The 22,090-nt window shown below is 38.1% G+C and overlaps 1 protein-coding gene across 1 annotated transcript; it reads left to right on the top strand.

Annotated features, from left to right (window-relative positions):
* The first annotated feature begins 27 nt into the window (after positions 1-27).
* On the top strand, positions 28-21,582 carry LOC116294508 (uncharacterized). Its single transcript, XM_089027645.1, has 23 exons — positions 28-528; positions 995-1,494; positions 1,977-2,055; positions 2,488-2,559; positions 2,961-3,044; positions 3,967-4,066; positions 5,097-5,256; positions 5,769-5,931; positions 9,070-9,144; positions 10,194-10,277; positions 11,122-11,192; positions 11,438-11,567; positions 13,003-13,126; positions 14,077-14,138; positions 14,773-14,842; positions 15,234-15,283; positions 16,217-16,305; positions 16,710-16,800; positions 17,278-17,428; positions 17,506-17,719; positions 18,169-18,256; positions 19,585-19,681; positions 21,063-21,582. Exons 1-23 carry the CDS (start codon positions 28-30, stop codon positions 21,287-21,289), a joined length of 3,282 nt encoding a protein of 1,093 aa, XP_088883771.1. The 3' UTR covers positions 21,290-21,582.
* Positions 21,583-22,090: the final 508 nt, after the last annotated feature.

The raw sequence follows: 22,090 nt of genomic DNA on the forward strand, positions 1-22,090 counted from the left end.
CCGCGAACATAACACACAATATACAAGATGGCGGACCAGTGGAGTGGTTTTTGGGGTGGCCATTTACCACATCATCCACAGCCCAACGAACAATACAATCGATGGCAAAACCAGCCTGTAGCTTCTACAGTTCCACCACCATTAATGGGTCATCGACAACACCACAATTTCCCACCTAGAAACCAAGTAAATTACCCGAGTTATAATCGCCCTTCTGGCTCCGCTAGTAGGCCTCCATCTTACAACAACAATTACTACGCTGCTCCACCAGTAGACCAGACGAGACTCGCTGGCTTTGAAGCAGAAAAGAGGTTCCCAAACGCAAAGGAAAGGATTCATAACATTTTACAAAACGCCACTAAGACTCATCATAAACTCACTTACAAATTTCAAAGGATAAATAAGAGAGTAGGCAAAGCTACACTGGGAATTCCTTGGCCAAATTTTTATTTTGAAGTAACTGGCGAAGGTCTTGATAAAAAGCAGGCTGAGAGGAGAGCTGCTGCTCTAGCCTTACTTAAACTGGAGGTAACACATTGTTATTGTCATAAGGACTTGCATACCGAGTCAGGGGGGAGGGGGAAGGGGGGAGGGGCAAGGACTAAATGTTTAGGAGGTTGGGCTGAAAAAATTAAAAAATGTATGAACATCTAAAGTCTAACCTTGACTGGAGGCAGTATTTCATGATAACTCAAAGGAATTATTGGAGAAAGATCTATACAGTAGGTGTATTGTTTATAAACATTTCCTTTGTGATGTTCATGTACCTACTATTTTAACAATAGGTTTTAACACTTGCTTTATTGGATCGTCCAATCCGTTTCTGGTTCATAGTAATTGTGAATTTAAATTATTTAAATAGCAATCAATCAATACAAATTCCGTCATTTCAATCAATCCAAATTTTGTATGCCCATTTATCGATAATGATGATGATACGCTGATATATAATGATGGTGATTGATGAATGATATATTTTGATTGATTTTTACAGGAAATGGGATGTTCAATTGGAGGAGCTGGAACTTCAATCACATCAAAAAAGGAAGAAATACAAAAAGAAGAGGAACCACAATTGTTATCAATCCCAGATAGCATGCTACATAGAATAGAAACAATATTATCAAGACAATATACATCAAAGAAGATACATGTATCAACAGACCCTATTCCTAAACATATCCCATCTTCATCATCGTCATCATCATTGCCGACAACAAGTAACACATCTCATGACAAGACACAATCTAAAATTGACAGCAAATGCACTCAATCTCCAAGCAATTCCGATTCCATAGGTGTAGACACTGTTCTTTTCTCTATGGAGATTAGGGATGTTTTCACAGGGTTGGAGTACAAACCTCTTAAAAAAGATGAAGAAACTATCATGAATAAGGCTTTATTAACAGAGTTACAAGAGCTAGACAAGACAGAGAATTCTTTAGTGAGAGAGTTAAGGGATATGACAGATAATTTACCTGTTGCAAAATTGAGGTATTTATACAGTAGGCTATGAATATATTTATTTATTTACCTTACAACTTGTACAACACGCTTAACAATTGCTACCATTACAATTAATAATTAATATACTCTATGCACACAACTCACTTCTCATAATGTGTAGATCTTCTTGGAGAGAGGAGATCCACAGTTCCTGGAGAAAAGTTTCTACTTGTGATCAGCGGGGCTTGCGATAATGGCCGGTCATCAGACTTGTAATGTCTGGATCCAGAATTTGACTTCTTATCTGTCAAATCTATGCCTTGTCAGTCATTTGGACCAGTAACATCAAGCCAGAATTGAAGCATATTAATATATGACCAAGCTAAGACTTAGTATTTGGCTGGTCATTGTGACCAGCAATTGACCAGTCATTACACGTATACTAAGGCCCGCTTAGCTATATTCTGTATTATAGCACCTATTCTTTTGTGTTCCTGCCTACCCACGTGATACGATGTGGTTGTTTTCAGAAATGAGGTGACAAGCCTGATCAACAAAAGCCAAGTGGTTTTGATATCTGGTGAAACAGGGTGTGGTAAGACAACTCAGGTAAGATCCATATAATGATAACCTGTATATAGACCACTTGTGCAGAGTCCCAAGAGGAATTGTTCTAGGGGACGAAACGACAGATTGTTTGCCGCATGCAGGCGGCAGAGTGCGATTGATAGGAAAAGAAAGTGTGTTTAAAATAATAGCTCTTCTTAATTCAGCACATTCTTCTTGAGAGTTGGGTTTGAGCCCCTTTGTTTACTGTTAAGTCACCTCCAGGAGACGTAAAATGATGGGGACATTGTCTAATTGCTACTGTAATTAATTCCAATTCAGGGCTAATTTTGAATTGAGTTTCCAACCAATTTTTCGACCTTCTGACATCAGTGTCATTTTACTGTACTTGGAATGCACCTTTTCCTATGATTGTATTAAGTATTACATTAATCTACAATGTTTGGACTAATTCACTGTTTATTGATGGTACAGATCCCTCAGTATATTTTAAATGATGCCATTGAAAGAGAGCAAGGATCCTTGTGCAATATTATTGTTACTCAGGTAATTATACTCCTTTTATATCAATATATTTTTAGTCTTACTTGTTTCCTGAGGTTTTTTCATTCCTATTTCATGTTTCAAATTTAAACCAGTTGCTACCTACAGTTGTATAAGCTTTAGCTGTCATGAGTGCATATTGCTGATATTTTAGACAAAATTAATGTAACCCCCACAAGCTTGCAGAAAACAAATTGTATGCCCAAAAATATAGTGCCCTGTTTATTTAAATATTTATTATTATCATCATCATCATCATCATCATCATCATCATCATCATCATCATCATCATCATCATCATCATCATCATCATTATTATTCTTATTCTTATTCTTATTGTGTCTACCTATAGATCAATGTACCGGTACTTTCTTGAGCTCAATATCATGCTTTTATCTTCTCAGCCTCGTCGTATTGTAGCCATGTCCATTGCAGAAAGAGTAGCAAGAGAAAGAGGAGAAAGCTTAGGCAAGAGTGTTGGATACCAGGTATGTTTTGTTATAGCCTGTGTTAGAAGGAGGAGTAGGGTGGCAGAGAAGGAAGTGACTGGAAGGTGTGGGGTGGCTTTGTGGTTAGTAAAGAAAGTGAGATGAAGATAGATCTCTTTTAACTATAGTATAATCATGAGAATATGTGGACCGCGTAGCACTGATGAAATACATGAATTTTATCAGTGCTACGCGGTCCACATATTCTCATCTTTGCATCATAATTACCGCGACCTAACATCTATTTCACCCCGGCCTGCTCTCAGTCTGACCTCTAGCTCAGCTGATAGAGCATCGGTAGTACAATTCTGAAGGTCGTGGGTTCGATTCCCAGCGAGTTTGGAAATTAATATTTCCGAATTTAATTCCAAGGGCTTTCGCCCGGAATAACCTCGTTCCCAAGCACTATAACTTATCTATATTTTCTATATCTTCATATAGTATAATCATGTTAGCTCGTACTGTAGGGCTAAAAAGAATGACTGGTGTTATGTCCTACCAAAATTATTGGTACTTGTCTGGCCCAACCCTTCTTAGGCAAGTCCTCTTGAATGGTCATACACTGTATGTTGATCTGTTAAACTGTGGCTGATCATCATATCCAGTCATTGAGGAGCTGTGGTTCTTAGCTCTGTAAAAAGAGGGGGATGAGAATCATCCACCACCTGGGAGGGCACTTTTACTTTCAATGATAAATACCTTTATCCATCTTATCTTGGGAGAGCCTAGGTACAGTAGCAAGCAGTTCATGTGATGTATTCATAAAAATACAATGAATCACACCTAATACAATAGAGAGAAAGATAATAGAATACAGTAGATTTTCTTCCATCTCATCTTACCTTCTCCATTTTCACACTCAAAACATTTACAGTTCCCCAAGACAGAGATTGATAATTGCTTATCTTTTAACTGAATATAGGTAAGACTAGAAAGCAAAATTCCTACCAGACCTGGAAGAATACTGTTCTGTACCACAGGTGTCTTACTAAGAAAGCTGCAGACTAATCCTAAACTTCAGGGTGAGGAAAATGCTTCCTGTAGTTTATTGAAATACTGCAATAAGGAAATTACAGAAGATATGTTTCATTGTCTTTTATTTTGGTTGTTGAGGAGGGGGAGGGGGAGGGGGAGGGTGGACATCCTATGAATACATTTATCTCATGGAGACACAAGCATTTTGCTAGATGAAGAAATACATATATCTTTTGGCCTTTTGAATATGTAACCCACCCCTCCCCTCTAAATCATACCCAATAAGATGACATGTTACATATGTATGTTGTTTGATTCATTGTTCTCTCATTCCATAAGGGTTTTTGTCTGAGTTCTCTGGTTATCCTCCCTCTGTGAAACTCAACTTGAAAGTTCAGTGTTGCTTGTTTTAAAAAATTGAATGTAGTAGGTAACCGGTCTCTTTGATCCAGGTCTTTTTGATTTTTATTGATGAGTCCTAGCACCCTTGTTGTCACACAGCAGTTATTTGTTCGCGTCTAAAGTTTTAAACTCATTCACAATGTTTCCCTTACACTATTATTATAGATTTATATAGAGATTTATATTCATGAAGAGAGAGAAAAAATTTTTTTGGCTAAAGACTTTCAGTTGGAAGCGAATATAGGGGCTAAAGAACATAATATGAAACCGAAAACGAAAATACTTTGTAAGCGATAAAACATCAGTCACACATCAGCTGTACACGATCACACATGATACGTACTTGGTTCATTCGACATTGGAACTTCTTCTGAGATATTTCCGAAAGGAAACACTCTCAAGAGATGCCTAAGTGTCTAACAAATATTCTAAAACTGCGTTGGATCAAATGTGCACATGTATATATGTGGATCAAATGTGTATATAGGTGGATTGAAAAGACCTGGATCAACAAGAATGTGGATCGAAAAGACCGGTTTTAATGTAGTAGTAGTGTGTGTAGAAGGAACCTCATGGAAAAGCCCCTCACAGGGAGCAATGGTTGGGTTGTAAGATATAAATTTTATAGAATAATCATTTTGGTTTTGACGTTATCCCCTAATTTCCTAATTTTAGGAGTGAGTCACATTGTTGTGGATGAGGTACATGAGAGAGACATAAACACTGACTTCCTGCTAATATTGCTCAAGGATATGATGGTCACCTGTCCGTCAATCAAGATAGTGATCATGAGTGCCACAGTTGATGCTCAAAGGTTTTGTGAATACTTTGGAAAGTAAGTATTATAAATTATGTTAATAATACAGGGCAAAAAATAATGGTTGCTCGTGGCTGGACAAGATGACCTGCCACACTGAACTGATCAATGTCCACACAAGACTGACCAACAACCAGCTGAACTGATATACTGTATAGTGAGCTATAGAAATAATGTCACTGCAAAACTAAGGTGTCAGGAAGACTGCAAAATTACACAAAAAATAAATACATGCCTGCCATTGCAATAAAAATCTTAAAATCATTAAATTTTGTGTCACTGTTATGAAGCACTTATTACAATTCTTTTCAATTTATTTAGTATCCAGGAAAAGCCACACCTCAGTTTTGCAAATTTTCTGGATTTTGATTGGCTAACACGTTTTCTCAGATGAGCTGGATGTGACCGGCTGGATGCATGCAATTCCATGCACAACTATTATCTCGCAACAAAATCATAAGATAGGTTGCAGAGTGTAACACCACCTTAAAGTCTGTGTGCTGTATTCCAATCCTATCATTTCTTTTTAGCTGTCACAAGATAAACATCCCTGGCTTCACTCATCCAGTCACTGAATTTTTCCTGGATGACATCAAACAAATGCTCCCCTTGAAACCTGGAACAGTACAAGAATGGTTGCCAGGCAACCAGGATAGCAAGAGATTCAAACTTGCTAATGATGTTGGTTCAGAAGTATGTACAATCATTGTAATGTCTCTGCTTTTTTTCTCAGTTTGCATTTTCTCTCTTCTTTCATTTCTCTTCTTGAATATTCTCCTTGATACAGGGCTTAAAATAATGGTCAATCAGTTGGCAGTCATGATCACAGGTCAAATTCAACTTTTCGGCGATAGCCGTCATGTCATAAGCACTTTGTTGAATTGTGTTACGGTCACCAAAAAGTTCGGACATCATTCTTGGATTCCCATTGAAATTCACCAAGTTTGAAGAGAAAATTTAGATAGATTTCTTTAGTTAGCTTTCTTAACAGCAATAAGAAAAGCTTCAATCAAGTTAGAAAAATGATATTTTACTTGTATTTAGAGAAGTAACTATGCAATCCAAGTAAATAGTTTATTTAAAGTCAGTACATTTGTATGGAAATCCGAGAACAATGTCCGAACTTCTTGGTGACCGTAACACAATCCAACACAATTTATACCACGTGACGGCTAGCGCTAAAAGGGGAATTAGTCTTAGCTTGGTCATAGGTGTATCTTATTTCTGGCTAATGAATGTTACTGGTCAAAATGATTGACAAGGTAAAGACTTGACTGGACCAGTCCGAGACAATATTGTCTGATGTCAGGCCATTATTTTAAGCCCTGTGCTAGCATCTTGGCTTCAGCACCTGAAATCATTAAGGCATAATTCATATATAGAATGCATCAATGCATCTTGGACATTCTGAGACCTAGTAAAAATCCAAATTGTTCTTCTGTTGATGATTACCCATAGCTTTACTACAGGTTGAACATGTCAATTTGTAGCATTGAGTTAATTAGTTTGAAAAGGAAAGAGGCATTCTGAATACTTAGGTTATGTACTTTGATCTACTGCTGTCCACAACATAACAAAACCAGTTTTAAATTGTTTTACAGTGTAACTGGAAATACGTTTTACATGTAAATGCCATACTGTGCTAAATAAGAAGACAAACATGTTAATCCACTAAAAAATTTGTTAAGGTTATCTTCAATTGGTATCTTTATATGGGGAGGGGAGGGGGATTAGATATATGCTATAGCTAGCAGGGAACTTGAATTCTGTCTTTCTTTGTATTTATTCTATGTATGATTTTATTTCTACAACACTAAACAATGTTTCATTGATTTATTTATCTTCACTATTAATTTCTATATTACAGTGCAAAAGTAATTTTAAATATGCCATTTGACAAAAAGTCATTGGTGTAATATGTTTAGAACAATGAAATGAGCCGTGAAGGCTTAATTGTAACAGTTTTTAAACTTTTTGTTTCAGGATACTGAGATTCCTAACGTTCACTTATCACAAACCCTACCCCACCCTCCTACCCCACCTTCCTACCCCCCCCCCCCCACCCCCCACAAGAACAGAGTCCTACCCTACTTCCTTCTTTGGGTTACCAGATTGAAATGCCTTATACTCTGTACCTGTATGCAGTTCTTTATCCTGACAATACATAAATAAATAAGCAACAAGAGGGTTGATAATCCCTTGCCTCATAACCCTCATTTCTCCAATTTAATAATAACTTAATACTATCTTTTAGTTTAATCTCAACACCCCAGATACATGTGGATTATAATAATATTGTTGTATATGTGCACTCATTTGTTACATGTTATTGTGACATTTATATACTCCAGCTATATCCTTCTTTTATTGGTTGATCCAAAGGTACTAAGATGTTCAAGTTGATTGTTCAGGTATTTGATCTACTGACAATAATTTCAAGGTATTTGTAATACTTAATACCAACCTGATTGGATGGTGAAGCAAATCCCTTGATATGATTGTCAATATTGAAGTTGGAGGGGGTTGAAGAGCATGATATCTGAGGGATATTACATTATTAGTAATGTAAAACCTCCATTTTCTTCCAGGTTCTACTGTTGTCCTCCTTCCTCAAAACCCAATACACTGTTAGCTAACCATGCCCTTGGGTATAATCAGTCAGCCCAGAGATTGTTTCAGGGTATCCACTCAGGGTACCACTGAGTCCCAATAGGGGAAGCACCCAGTCTGTATATTATAACCGAGGAAACACCATTGAATAGCATTATTACTGAAAATTATCATTCTTTCCCCTAAATATGATTTTACTAATTTGGCCAAAAGAGTCTTACACAGGATTTCACAATGATATCGATATGGGAGAACATGATACATTCCAAAAAAAAAATTAATAATTAAAAAAATTAATAGTCTTTTTCATGGATTTATCCTGTAGCTTTTGTCCCATGTCTTCCTACCCCTTCCCCCTCTTTTACAGGACCCCCTCCAACTTTAATACAATAATGCCTGGCCCTTGTTAGTTTTTATATACTGCGTCAGGGCGGTGACATCACACCTCCCTGGCCAAATACCATTAATAATTTTCTCATATTTTCTCATATTAAGTTTTTTCAATAGAAACTATTTTCTCCTTACATAGTTTGTTCGTCCCAATTGTACTGGGGTGTTGAGAAGGCGAAATATAATGTAACTATGACTATGCATCAAGTATGTCATGGACCTGTTATTGATAATCAGCAGTGATGAATACCACCCCTCCCCCTCAGCAATAATTGGTATCCTGAGACAGATCCAGGATGAGAGTGCATGGACATAAGAGGGAAGTATCTGTGGAAGGCAGTGATGGAATAGTGGGATGGGTGCTGCGTAATAATTGGGGGCAAATGGTTAACAAACAAATCATAAATGCCATAAACCCCATTCCTAACTCAAGCCCTGGGCATGTACCTTTTCAATGTGCTTAAAAAACGTTTGGTGATATGATCCTTTAGTAAATTTTGAAATGCAAGCTCTTCATCATCATTCTGATGAAGTCTCGTTTTACTAAATCTATGCATTTTATCAGTAATTTTACATTGAATATCATGTCTACTCTTAGAATTTACTACTCTTAGAATTCATTCTGGGGTCCAAGCATTAAGTATCCCAGTGTTTCTCCTGCATTTTACTCCTAGATCTGTCACTAAATTGTCACTTCTCTACAGTTTAAAGAAACCAAAACTACAGTATGAGGCTATTTTAACTGCTGGATATTGATAACAAGTTCTTTTGTAAAAATGATGAATTGGAATGTACACTCATTATTTTCTTACTTCTTTACATGACCAAAAGGTGAAAGTCATACCTGATGCTGATCCAGAACTAGTTACTGAGGTCATTCTTTACATTGCAAAGTCATACCCTGAGGTAAGAAATGTAATCTTGTTTAACATCAAGAGAAAATGAACTAAAAGAAGGAATTTCTGGCATCTGTGCTTGTAACAATCATAGGAAAAGTTTGATGCTAGAGTGCAAACAATTAATCCGTGAAACACTAATTACTAAATAGTACAAAATAGTGCTAATTAAACAATAGAAAACAATGGAATTTGCATGAAATTGTGCCATTTAGTATTACTTACGTTTCACTGTTATATTGTTTGCACTCTAACATTTGCCATCGTTTATTTTTTATTGTTTTTATTTATTTTTAAGTTTGATGCTAACATTTGCCATTTTATTTTTATGCATGTGCATGTATACTGCGTGCTCTCTACAATGTTTATTCACGTATTTTTTTTGAAAAATACATAAATACATGAGCAAACAGCGTAGAGCACTCGCAGTATGCATGTGCAGAAAAACAAGAAATTAAATAATTGATTCTAAAAATAGCATCAATAATTCTAAAAATAGCATCAAAGATTGCTCATGATGGGGTGCAGGGATTTCTTCTCTTGGTTCCTTTTCTCTTGGTAACATGTATTTATTGGTCAGTAATCAAGTTTGGAGCAGTGGTTGTGCACTTGCTTCTCACCACTGGGGTCTTGGGCTCATTGTCTGAACATTTTCTGCATAGACTCAGCATAACATGAGAGTACAGTTTGTTAGGTCTATTCCTTCATTAGAGGTGTTGTGGAAGAGTTTTCTGGTTTTCCTCCATCTGCAAAAGCTAACATACTCAGTGGTAATAATTCCTTCTGGGCAGCCCAGAAGTTGTTTTAGGGTTTGAAGAAATTTGAAGGGTTTTTTGGTATTTTAGTTGATTTGCAAGAGAGTATAAACAAAAGAATTGGCATTCATCGACTTTCACCTCACCGTGAATAACATCCTTTCTCATACAATTAAAATGGAGACTCCAAAGTTTCTTTATTCAAAAATATGGCACAAAAAGCCTGCGTCAATTCTTTTTTCAATGTAATGAAATTTGCTGACTATTTTTGAGATGTATGACATTTTTTAAATTTTGCATTTAGGGTGCTATTTTGTGTTTTCTTTCTGGATGGGATGAAATCATGGCCGTTCTTGATTTACTGATGGAGAAAATCCCTGATGAACAGGTAAAACCAGAACAATAATGGTGTAGAATCTTTCAGTAATATTGTTGATAACGCTGAAAGGGTTTCTTACTGAATACTTTTGATGACGCTGAAAGGGTTTTCATGTGTTGCACTTAAAGGGTTTCCTACTGGTTTCCCTACTACCTGAATGGTTTCCTATTATTTTTTTCTGGTTACTCTGGAAGGGTTTCTTACTAAATAGCTTGGTGGCGCTGAAAGGATTTTGATATGTTGCACTTGAAGGATTTCTTTTTAGTTTTTCTACCGGCCTGAATGATTTCAATGGATTCTTTTTCTGGTAACACTGAAAGGGTTTCTTATTGAATACTTTGATCAGTGATGACACTGAAAGCATTTTGATGCCTTGCACTTAAAGAGCTTCTTATTCGGCTTTGTCTACCACAATCCAATCCACCCAATCCATTTTTGGTGACATTGGAAAGGTTTCTAAAGAAATATTTTGATGATACAAAAAGGGGTTCTGTATGAGATTTTTGTAACATTGTAATAGTAGCTCTTTAAAACAATAAATTTATACATCTCAGGTCAGCACACATAACACTCCAGTTTCAAGTTCTGTTTTGCTCAGCCTTAGTCTCGGTTGTGCGTTAAAATATTCAGCTATTCAACCAACACCCGTGGCATTTTAATCAACTCTATGGTTCCGTAGTACGTACATTCCTTACTATACAATGGGCCTTAATAAAAGAAAAGAACACATTTGTACACAATCAAGACTGAGCAAAGGCGAACTCGAAATGGGAGTATTAAGCCTTTGTACATCCACAAGTTGATACGACACCTCAAGCTAGATGTCTAATTTGTCTATCTATTTTGTCCACAGAAATCTACCTTGACAGTTCTCCCCTTGCATTCCATGCTGGCATTAGCTAATCAGCAACAAGTATTTGACAGGTAAGTGCTTTTCAAGACCATCATCTGAACAGTATTCACCATTTTCCATACATTGGTTCACTGGTCAAACACAAAGCGCTCAAGCGAGGCGCCAAGGTACTTTCAAAGGATTATTCAAATTTGAACCTTGCAACCTCGACTGAATGCTTTGAGCTTGACCAGTGAACCGATGTATGGAAAATGGGGAATCTAGGTGTGAGCTGTAATAGCTATGTTCACTAACTTGATCGTGATCTCCCAAACAGACCCGCTTCAGGTATGCGTAAGGTAATCTTGTCTACCAACATTTCGGAGACGTCCATTACAATCGATGATATTGTGTATGTAGTCAATGCTGGGAATCTCAAAGAAAAGACGTATGATCCCACGAAAAAGGTACGGAACTAACTTACAGGGTGCTCGCTACTCCTTAAACTCCTTGAATTTAAATCACGTTTTCAAGGGCACTTGAAAAGCTCTTGAATTCTACGATTTTAGCGAAACTCCTTGAATTTTTGTTTTGATCATTACTTGCATGGTTCTGAAATAGATCTAGTCAGAAAGATTGGAAAACCTGAAAGTCGACCATATCCAACCACCTTGTAAAACCTTGGCATAGTTAGCAACATACTCCTTGAAAATTCATTTTTGGATCTTTGTATACTCCTTGAATAGTCCTTGAATTTTAAGTGGTTACCTCAGCACGAACCCTGTAACTAACTATTTAATAGATATTACTGAAGCACGCAGCATTCGTAGATATAATGCAGTCATTATACCCACGAATGCTGCGTGCCGAAGTGATTATCTAGTATAATTATTGTTCTTATCAAAATCCAATTGTTTTCTTTCTAGCTTGTTTATCATAGAAACAAAGCCAATAATGAATGAACTAAATATTTCTGATTTTCCTCTATGCATTCGTTGGGATAATGCAGACTGAAAACAATGGATTTTGATAAGATCAGTAATTATACTGTTAATAAAAGTCAGGGCACGGCTAACTCATAGTGGAACTTAGCGTATTAGGTTTTGAAGAGGGAGGAAAACCGGAGAACCCAGAGAAAAACACTCGAATCAAAGGAGAAACCTAAGAAACTCTACTCACGTGATGGCAATTCCTGGATTCGAACATGAGACCCCAGAGAGGAGATACTCGTGCACTACCTCCCTACACTTAATTCACCCTACTTGTACTTGGGATGCAATCTGGCGAGGACAGTTATTTATTATTTGCTTGCAGTCAGTATTGCTAACTATAAGAGTTGAATCTCTCCAAACATGTTCAAATAAAACGGTATGAAGTATAGCTTGAATTGATGGTTTTCAACCATTCCAAAGAGAATTAAATAATAAAGGACACGGCGGCCATGTTGGAGGATATAACAAAAGAATTCATTGACAATTCTTTTGTTAAGTTCCTCCAGCATGGCCGCCGTGAAAACCATCAATTGCTTACTATCAATCACGTGACTTTTTGGAGTTGACTGGGGGGCAAACAAGCGGTTGATTGAGGATGTTAAGTCAAAACATGTCAAAGTAAGTCCTCAAACTATTGTATTTGACTATTTCTACGACATGAAACCATAAAACAAGAGATCAAAACAACTTCCAAGATTCTACAAGACATTAATAACGCAGCTATTACCGGATGTGACGTCTATTGATAGCGACCTATAGCGTCGTCTCGTTAAGACATTGCACGTATATCTTGGCTCTAGGTGTACTGTCTCAAAACCCACTGGTGCTCTAAAATAGCGTCGTCTTGTCTGTTAAACAATTCTTTATGTATTATTTATATTAAGACATTACATGTATATATTGGCTCTAGGTGTCCTGCCTCGAAACCCACTGGTGCTCTAAAGCTAGTGCCACCCAAAGACGAGGACGAGCTGGCAGATGTAGGCCTGGACACTGCTTTAACCTTTTCTCCAGGAAACAGTTTGAAGAAATGGGTTCGTATGCCTTGAATTGATCAGTACCCGGTTTTTAAAATAGAAGTAGGGATAGGAATATAAGAAGTTATTTTTTATCCATTAATGACGTCACCGAGAGAACAACCCATAATTTTACAAAGAAAAACGACAAAAATTAGCAGATAATGAAAATTTCAATCATTTATGATTTTAGATTTTACAAGGTACATCACACATTCTAACTTAGAATTTCATTTCAAAAAGCGAGAGAATAATATCATTTGTCAAAATTTCGTTTAAATTTAGTAATTCTGTCCACTAAAGATCCTGTTTACGCTCTTTAGACGTCTTCCTCTTTCTTTTATATTTATAGAAGTGGCTGCATCTAGATGCTTCTTTTCTGTCAATCTCAGGGACTTAGCCAATCAGTGAACAATGTTTCCAGTATTCAATACTTCCTAGTCCAGGTTTTCGGGTCAAACATCACTGAAAAGTTTTCTATCGAAAGTACTGAATAAAACAAAGTTAATGGGTTTAAGAGGTTCAAACAATTTCGTTTAATTTTCGGCTCTGTGTTTGCAACAACAGTGCGCTTGTCTGCATTGAATGGAGTGAAGTAACCTTGCGCTCTTCGATTAGTTCTTTACATGGATGTCATACTAATTTTGCGCATGTCCGCCCCCCATGTCCTTCCCGCATGTTCGTCCCGCATGTCCGTCCCTCATGTCCGTCCCGCATGTCCGTCCCACATGTCCGTCCCGCATGTCCGTCCCGCATGTCCGTCCCTCATGTCCGTCCCGCATGTCCGTCCCACATGTCCGTCCCGCATGTCCGTCCCGCATGTCCGTCCCGCATGTCCGTCCCGCATGTCAGTCCCGCATGTCAGTCCCGCATGTTCGTCCCGCATGTCCGTCCCTCGCGTTGTTACTTTTGGAATCTTTAAAATCTCCTTGAGTAGTAACTAAAAATATTTCGTTTCTTCTCCAAAGAGCCATTCCAAAAGGCCGAAATCTTGAGAACGTCTCTTGAAGAAATCGTCCTTCAAGCCAAGGTAAGTCATTTCAATCTCATAGACCTTACTCCATATCCCAGATAAACGAATCTTTTCACCTACAGTCTGTTCATATGAGTGGAAAATGTGGAAAATGTATTCACTGAATAATGCACAGACATTGAAATGGATTTCTGTTATCTGATTAATTGATCCAAGCAAAACGCGTAATTATGATAGCATCCCCTGCAAGTCAAGGTTAGGGCGCTATAAGACGGAGTAATTTTTCATGCAACTTGTCGCGCAACAGTGTTGCAACACACTTTGCAACGGAGACGCAATCGTTGCCAAAATTAGAAACCAATTCTGCGACTTGTCTCGCAACATTTTCAAATTTCGCTGTAGGTTACACGCTGCGATGTTCCATGGAACTTGGTTCAGAGAAAATGTCTTCGTGTAATCGTGCCTTTAAGTCCATAAGGATGTTATGATTTAAAGAGAAATAAGGTGCGCACATCTGCTCGACGTCTATTTCTATCAGAGATATCCTTGCAACCTCCTATGATGACTGTCTATCATGTTTTCAGTATTGAATGTCATCGCTTGTATTTCCTTAGGCGTCTATCTTCTTCTATCTTCTCTATTTTTCATCCCGTGTTCTAATGAAAACTTCGTTTCTTTTTCTTCCTGGTAGGTTCAACGGCCAGATTGCTCCGCTGAACAGTTCTTATCAAAGGCACTGGATCCTCCCCCTTCAGCATCTGGTAAAATTTATATCAAGAAATTCCTAATTTTTATTTTGTCCCTCGCTGCTTGTGGGGAGTGATTGCTAACCTAACTGCTAGTCACACTAGTTTTTAGCTAGTTATCTCTTCTAGCCGCTAGTTCTGAAAAACTTACAGCATGTAATCGGTAGGGAATCCCGTGACATTCAAGTGGTTTCTCATTGGTTTTCGTGTGAATCATCCATTCACAGCGCTTTCTTAGCCGGCTGTATGCAGTCGCACACGTTTTTGATACAGCCGATTGACGTGTTTTCTTGTGGGCTCTTTCCCAGATTACACGTACTAGCCTTGTATCCAAATTTCTTTTATGTATTCCAAACGTCTTCAGCTTACTATTAGTGTTAATATTTATTTTACTTATTTATTTCAGTTCAAAATGCTGTGTTTTTGCTCAAAGATATAGGAGCTTTAGATGACAAGGTAAAACACTGGAGAGCTTGAATGAAATCAAACCTATTGCACGTGCATACACCTAAATCCAAAATGTCGCACGGCCGGTGAAAACAAGGCATCCAGGGCCAAATTTACAAATTTGCAGTATTTTCTTATAATTTGATGCTGCAAAATTGTTGTATTCCTAAATTTAAGAAGAAAAAGAAGACAGAACAAGTGAAAATGTGTATACTTTGCATTGACAATATTATTATTTCTTTGTATCTTGCCCTGGATGCCTCGTGTTTCATGTGACACACTCAGTCGTGCGCCATTTTGGACTTAGATGTATTACACATTCCGTTGTTGAGAAAAACTGGCTCAAAGTTTGCAGTGTATTTCTGCACCGTTTTAGGAGACATATTTTCAAAATAACGTCTATTTACGGCCGTGCGCCATTTTGGACTTATGTGTATGGAAGATACCCTTTTAGCTTGTGCATATTGTTTTCTCATTTCTGACCACATGTCATTCCCTAGAGTATTCTTTTCTATGTTTAACGGTTGCCCATGAGAAGACACATGGATATGGACACGACTCAAAGAAAGAATCTTATTCACAAGGAAAATGACACGTGGTCTGAAATAAGAAAACATTACATGACCCAAGCTGAATGGGCCAATCTTTAATGAATCTTTTTTGCCATTTGCAGTGAAGTGGAATCCTGCAACTTGTTAGTTTTCCTTTCACTAATGCTGAGACCCTGTATATAAAAAAAATAAGATAACATGACCTATTCTTCGTTTGCACGTTACGTCATGGCGGCCATGTTGGTACCATTTAACAAAAGATTTCTCATTAGCATCCATTGTTAACGGTACCACAATGGCCGCAATGTTTTTGTCTTTTAACTCTCTTGGGAATGCTTGCAACCCATCAATACAATGTATACTCATCTTTGGTCCCTCCATATTTTGTTAGGAAAAGCTAACGCCGTTGGGTCGCTACATGGCAAACCTCCCGGTGGATCCAAAGATAGCCAAGATGATCATATATGCTGTAGTATTTAGGTAAGTTCTTGGAAATAAATAGATAATTTCCTTTGGGTCTTGGGTCACTACATGGCAAACCTCCCGGTGGATCCAAAATAGCCAAGATGATCATATATGCTGTGTTGCAAAGGCTGAGTTAGTACTAAGTTCATTACGAGATAAATTTTTAATTTAATTTTTAATTTTTAAACCTGGAAGATCTCTTTCTAAAGTCAAAAATGAGTAAATGTTCTCATAGGATGAATAAATAATCTCTCTGATTGAAATTAAAGCCAATAAATTGTTGCAAAGCTGAGTTTAAAGACGTTTAACAATGATTTACGTTGAAAGGCATTGGAGCTTTATTTACATAATCTGAACCTCACTTATTTCAAAAAGTGTCCCACCTATTAAACCAAAAGGCGTTTTTATTGGTATTACAGATGTGTGGACTCTGTGTTGACCATCGCTGCTTCTCTATCCTACAAAGACCCATTTCTTACTCCTATAAAAAAACGCGCAGAAGCAGACAAGGTTAGTAAGATAACGAGTATTTCATTTCCAATCAACTATTATTAAAACTCTATTAAAACCTTTGGAAAAAGTCACCGTATGGGGGCCGGACGGATTGACGTGAAGGGGCTTGCTAGTTTACGCGCGCTGCATTGATCAATTTTAGCAGGATTTTTCAGTCTTTTTTACGACAAAAATTGGGTCATATGATAAAATGATTGTTGACTGAGTTAGATTGGACCGGATGGGAAAATATTTGGCTCGGCCCTCCCACTCAGTCAATAAGTACATATTCAGTGAAGGGCAAACACTTCTCTCCCAAGCTCTGTCATTCATATATTTCTACCGCTGAGACCATGCCATTCAGCTAGTAAACAAATTGCACGCGAGACCGGAAACGGCTTATATAAGAAATTCCGTTCTTGTTTGAAATTGGAAAAAAAGTAAAGCAACACAAATATTTTGCTGGTAACAGCAGGTCTCATCTTTATTTCTCAGAGACGCATTAGCTTTGCACGTGGTATGGACAGTGATCACGTGGCCTTGCTCAACGCGTACGAGGGCTGGGTCGAGTCGTTGTGGTCTGGTCAAGAAAGGGAATACGTCAACCACAACTATCTTCACAGAGGAACTCTGAACATGATTGAAGGTAGTTCGCTCATTAGTACAGCTTATCCCGTTTTCTAACGCTCCTTTGGATAATACGTGTTTGTTTTCTCTCGATAGGTATGAGAAACCAACTTTATTGCTTACTGGCTGAGGTGAAACTAGTGCCCAGGGATGACTATCATCACCTGACCGATATGTACACCAGGAACCTGGAACTAGTTAAAGCTGTTCTGTGTGCTGGACTGTATCCTAACGTCATTAAAGTCGGTCTGGGATTGGAGTCTAAAGGAAGATGTGGGAAAAAGAGACTAAAGACTACAATGAGAACCAAGTACGATGCTTTGAATTAACCGGATCATATGCGTTATCCATACTTCCATACTTCCTATCCATTCTCTCCTTCACTGTGTCCGTTCCACGTTCGTTCGTTCGTTTTTTGTTCGTTCTTTATTTTGTGCATTCGTTCGTTTTTGTTTTTCTCACGATGTTGATTGCTCTCTTGTTCGTTATCTTGTCCATTAATCGTACATGCGTGCGTTTGTTCGTTCATGTGTTCATCTTTGTTTTGTTTTGATTTTTGTTTTGTTTTTTGTTTTTTGTTGTTGTTTTTGTTTTTTGTTGTTGTTTTTGTTTTTTGTTGTTTTTTTGTTGTTGTTGTTGTTTTGTGTTTTTTTTAGGGTTTTTTTTATTTTTTACTCTCTTTATTTGTTCTTTTTCTTTTTCATTCCATTTTGATCGTACTTTTCGTGTCTTTTTCTCGCGATTTCCATTATGTTCTAGGAATGACGGGCGCGTAGCCATCCATCCTTCGTCTGTCAACAATGAAAAAAAGTCATTCAACACAAAATGGCTGGTCTACCATGAAAAGGTGATTAAAAAAATTGCCTCGCATCTCTGGGGTCTTGGGTGTTGCCATCGCATGTGGGCAGACTTTGTTGGATCTCTCGTTAGGTCTTTGACTATAGGATCAGTTTTCTCCAGGTTCCACGGTTTTTCTCTCTCTTCAAAACTCAACTCGCTAACATTTCAGTAGAGGCTTTGCACCATCACGTGATGGCAGCCATGACAGGAGGCACAACAATAGAGTCTTTTCCCCTTGGGATACTGAATCCTTTCTAATGTAAATCATATTAGACCCGAATCAATTGTTCCTGCCCCCTGTCATGGCTGCCATCACGTGATGGTGCAAAGCTTCTATAGACCTTTTTAGCTTCGTATGCAAATTGCCCATTTCAGACCACGGTACATTCTCCTGAGAATTGTTCTTTTATGACGAACATGTTAGAATATTTACACGTGAAAGAATCAACTCCCAAGAGTGGCATCGCATGGTCTGAAATGTGCACAACAAACAACGAAACTAAAGAGGTCTATTCGATATATGAGTTAGTCATGGTCTGCATGACTTTGAACAAGCCAGGTGTCGTTTTTCCTTAAAACTGGTGTGTCGTTAGGTTTTTGAGTTAATATTCGATATTCAAAGATGTGCATGTTTGAAAATCCTGGTTTTTGTATGACTTTATTTTCGTGTTTATAGATCCTTCAACGGTTAATTAACTTTTTACATGGACTAGTTGGCAAAAATCCATAATTCTGGCAAAAACCCCTCAAAATTAGAAAAATTAACCAAGTTTAAGAGTGGTATATTGGAATACAGCCATGCAAAGTCACGAAATTTGACAGACGTTTGTATGGAGGCACAAAACAAATGTCTGTAAGACCTCGCACTTTTACGGAGCTAGACCGTTGCTCTTTTTCAATTGCCATTAGCCTCTAACTTGGGGAATTTGCTAAATTTGAGGTGCTCTGTCCAATGATGTTGCTAATATCAAAAAGTTGCTCATATCATAACTTGCTCATATCATGACTTGCTCATATCAAAATTTGAGAAAAATACTGGAAGAGTCTATTTATGAAGAGTGAGAGGCAGGGAATTTATCCAATAAAAACTGCGCGTTCTATTAGATCTAAGACTTTTCATAGAGATTTTGCACCATCACGTCACGGCAGCCATGTTAGATGGCAGGAACAATAAAATCGTTTTATATGAGAAAGAATTCAATTCCCAAGAGCAAAGGGATTTTATTGCTCTGCCATCTAACCACAGGTAGTCCAAGCTGTATTATGGGTACGTGATGGTGCAAAACCTCTATTGCAGACATGTGCGAGCTAATAACATCCAATGCCTTTTATCAGGTCAAATCAACCCAAGTCTTCATAAGAGACTCGAGTACAATACACCCGATAGCCATGCTACTCTTTGCTGGTGACAGCTTATCAATTTTGGAGAAAGGTATATAAACGTGTTACTCGATAGCATTTTCGTGTGACTGTGAATAGCTAACAGCACGAACACGGTAATATCACGGCAAGGGATACGCCAGACCAGTCACATTGCACGATAACTTACTTTCCACTGATCCAATCAAATGGCCGAAACACGGCGTGGACACGGTCACGACAATATCACGGCTCTGCCAGACCAATCACATTGCGCCAGAAAAATTTCCCCAATCAAAATTCTAAAAAACATCGCGGCCGCGGCAAGGCATACGGCACCGACTTTTTCACAGTAGTATGAAAACTGCTCTCAAACTGAATCTAAACTCACAGTGCTTTCCCATGAATGATAATAATATTTTTTTCTATAGCGCAAAATACATATATATGATCTAGTGCGCTGGGATGAATGGATGGTGTAGGATTGGTAGCGTCATCATAGCCTCTTTTACTACCACTACCAGAATCCATAGCGCACTTTATTTTGTTTACTCAATTTGCAGCAGTTGTCTTAATATTTTCATGAAGTGATAGACATTTAGAAATGAAAGAAAAAGAATTCATGAAGCATTCTTGTAGTGCAAATGGCCTATTTCAGGCTATATGCCACGGCTATTTTTTTTAAAAAAAAGGTTGTGAAGGCTTTGTAGCCTGCGTTCAGCCGGTATAATCTGCTGTAACACGTTCCTTGCAACTGAAAAGATGAGCAATGGATCCTTCTCTAAAATTATCTTGAATGCAAGACTGTCGTGGAAATTCCGAAAATCGAGAAAAATCCGTTTTCTTTTGTGTTTTTATGCTAGCCTCGCATCAACGATAATTTTGAGAAGGTTCCATTATTACCCATAATAACTTATTACAAGAGAATATGAACTAAGAGAAGGAATCCCCCCTATATAGCCTTGTAACCATCATGTGCACAGTATGATGCTATTTTTAAACTATTTGTTTTTCTGTACGCGCATTTACTGCGCGCGCTCTCACAGTTTGCTTACGTTTTGGGGGTTTTTCCGTTATTTCGACTCTTCCCTGGATATGAATGTGCACGTCGAAAGCTTAGCAAATACGACAAGAAATTTAAGTAGTAATTTATTCAACTTTCTAGAGTATTTTCGTATTTATTTTCAAAAGCTTTCGACCTCCATCTTCATCTTGAGGGCAGATTTGAACATTTGAACATAAGAAAAGCACAAGAAAACGTTAGCAAACAGCGTAGAGCGCGCGCGTACTATGCGCGTGCAGAAAATCAACCGATCAAATAAATGATATCATTGGATGATATTTTTAGAATAGATTCTAAAAATAGCATCAAAGTGTGCACATGATGAGGCACGGGGATTCCTTCTCTTAGTTCATATTCTCTTGCTTATTATTTTACTCCCTCTTCTCTGTAGCTCCGTATCCCAGTCAAGTGACTCTCGTTGTAGACGGCGATCGCTGGATGGGTTTCCTGTGCTCACCAAGAGCTGCTCATACGCTACAGGCTCTGCGGAGTACTTTGGAAAAGATGGTGAACCAAACCATGTCGGCCAGCAAGAATCCGGAATGGTTTCAGTTTCATACGGATTTGATAGGATGTGTCATGACTTTGCTGGAAACACAATCCAACGCTCAACGATGAGCGTCCCGTCCCGAAGGTGGACAGGACACATCTCCCTTTCAATTCCTTTTCCACTCCTTATCAACCAAAATTATTTGGGGAGGGGAGTGGACATGCCCAAATGGGGCCCAGAAATCAAATGTAATGACCCATAGATTCAAGGTAACCCTTTCTGTCTTCATCAAGATCGTTTGGGGGAGGGAGTAGTGGACATCCCTAAGAGAACTTCAGAAATCAAATGGATAAGATCCTTTGGGGGAGGGGGGCAGTAGACATCCCTAAGAGAACTTCAGAAATCAAATGGATAAAATCCTTTGGGGGAGGGGGCTGTGGAAAACCATAAGAGAACTTCAGAAATCAAATGGATAAAATCCTTTGGGGGAGGGGGCAGTGGACATCCCTAAGAGAACTTCAGAAATCAAATGGATAAAATCCTTTGGGGGAGGGGGCAGTGGACATCCCTAAGAGAACTTCAGAAATCAAATGGATAAGATCCTTTGGGGGAGGGGGTAGTGGACATCCCTAAGAGAGCTTCAGGTATCAAATTGCTCCTAATACTTGGCACATCTTCATTTCCATTCATTAGCAAGCAAGGGGTAAGGGACATCCTCAAACAGGGTCGAGGCATCAAATGTTATCCATTATATTGCCATCATTATTCCTTCATGAACCAGATGAACATTGTTACAAGTGGACTACGAAGCATGCATAATAGAGACATTAAACCATGACACGCGCGCGCGTTAACAAGAGGAAACGCTGTACCTACCATTTTCCGCAGTAGGTGAAACACTCGAATAATAAGTCAAGAGTAAAAATTTT

Source organism: Actinia tenebrosa, unplaced genomic scaffold, assembly GCF_029948245.1.
Source record: "Actinia tenebrosa isolate PJP-AT-01 unplaced genomic scaffold, QUT_ActTen_1.0 PGA_scaffold11__36_contigs__length_13525064, whole genome shotgun sequence".
In the NCBI taxonomy this organism is placed as follows: domain Eukaryota; kingdom Metazoa; phylum Cnidaria; class Anthozoa; order Actiniaria; family Actiniidae; genus Actinia; species Actinia tenebrosa.

Bases quoted from the DNA above. Each gene is read 5' to 3' on its own strand.
- LOC116294508 (XM_089027645.1), top strand. From the start codon at position 28: ATGGCGGACCAGTGGAGTGGTTTTTGGGGTGGCCATTTACCACATCAT. The intron at 13,127-14,076 runs GTTCGTATGCCT...TCTTCTCCAAAG, and splicing joins GAAACAGTTTGAAGAAATGG to AGCCATTCCAAAAGGCCGAA. The intron at 17,720-18,168 runs GTACGATGCTTT...ATTATGTTCTAG, and splicing joins AAGACTACAATGAGAACCAA to GAATGACGGGCGCGTAGCCA.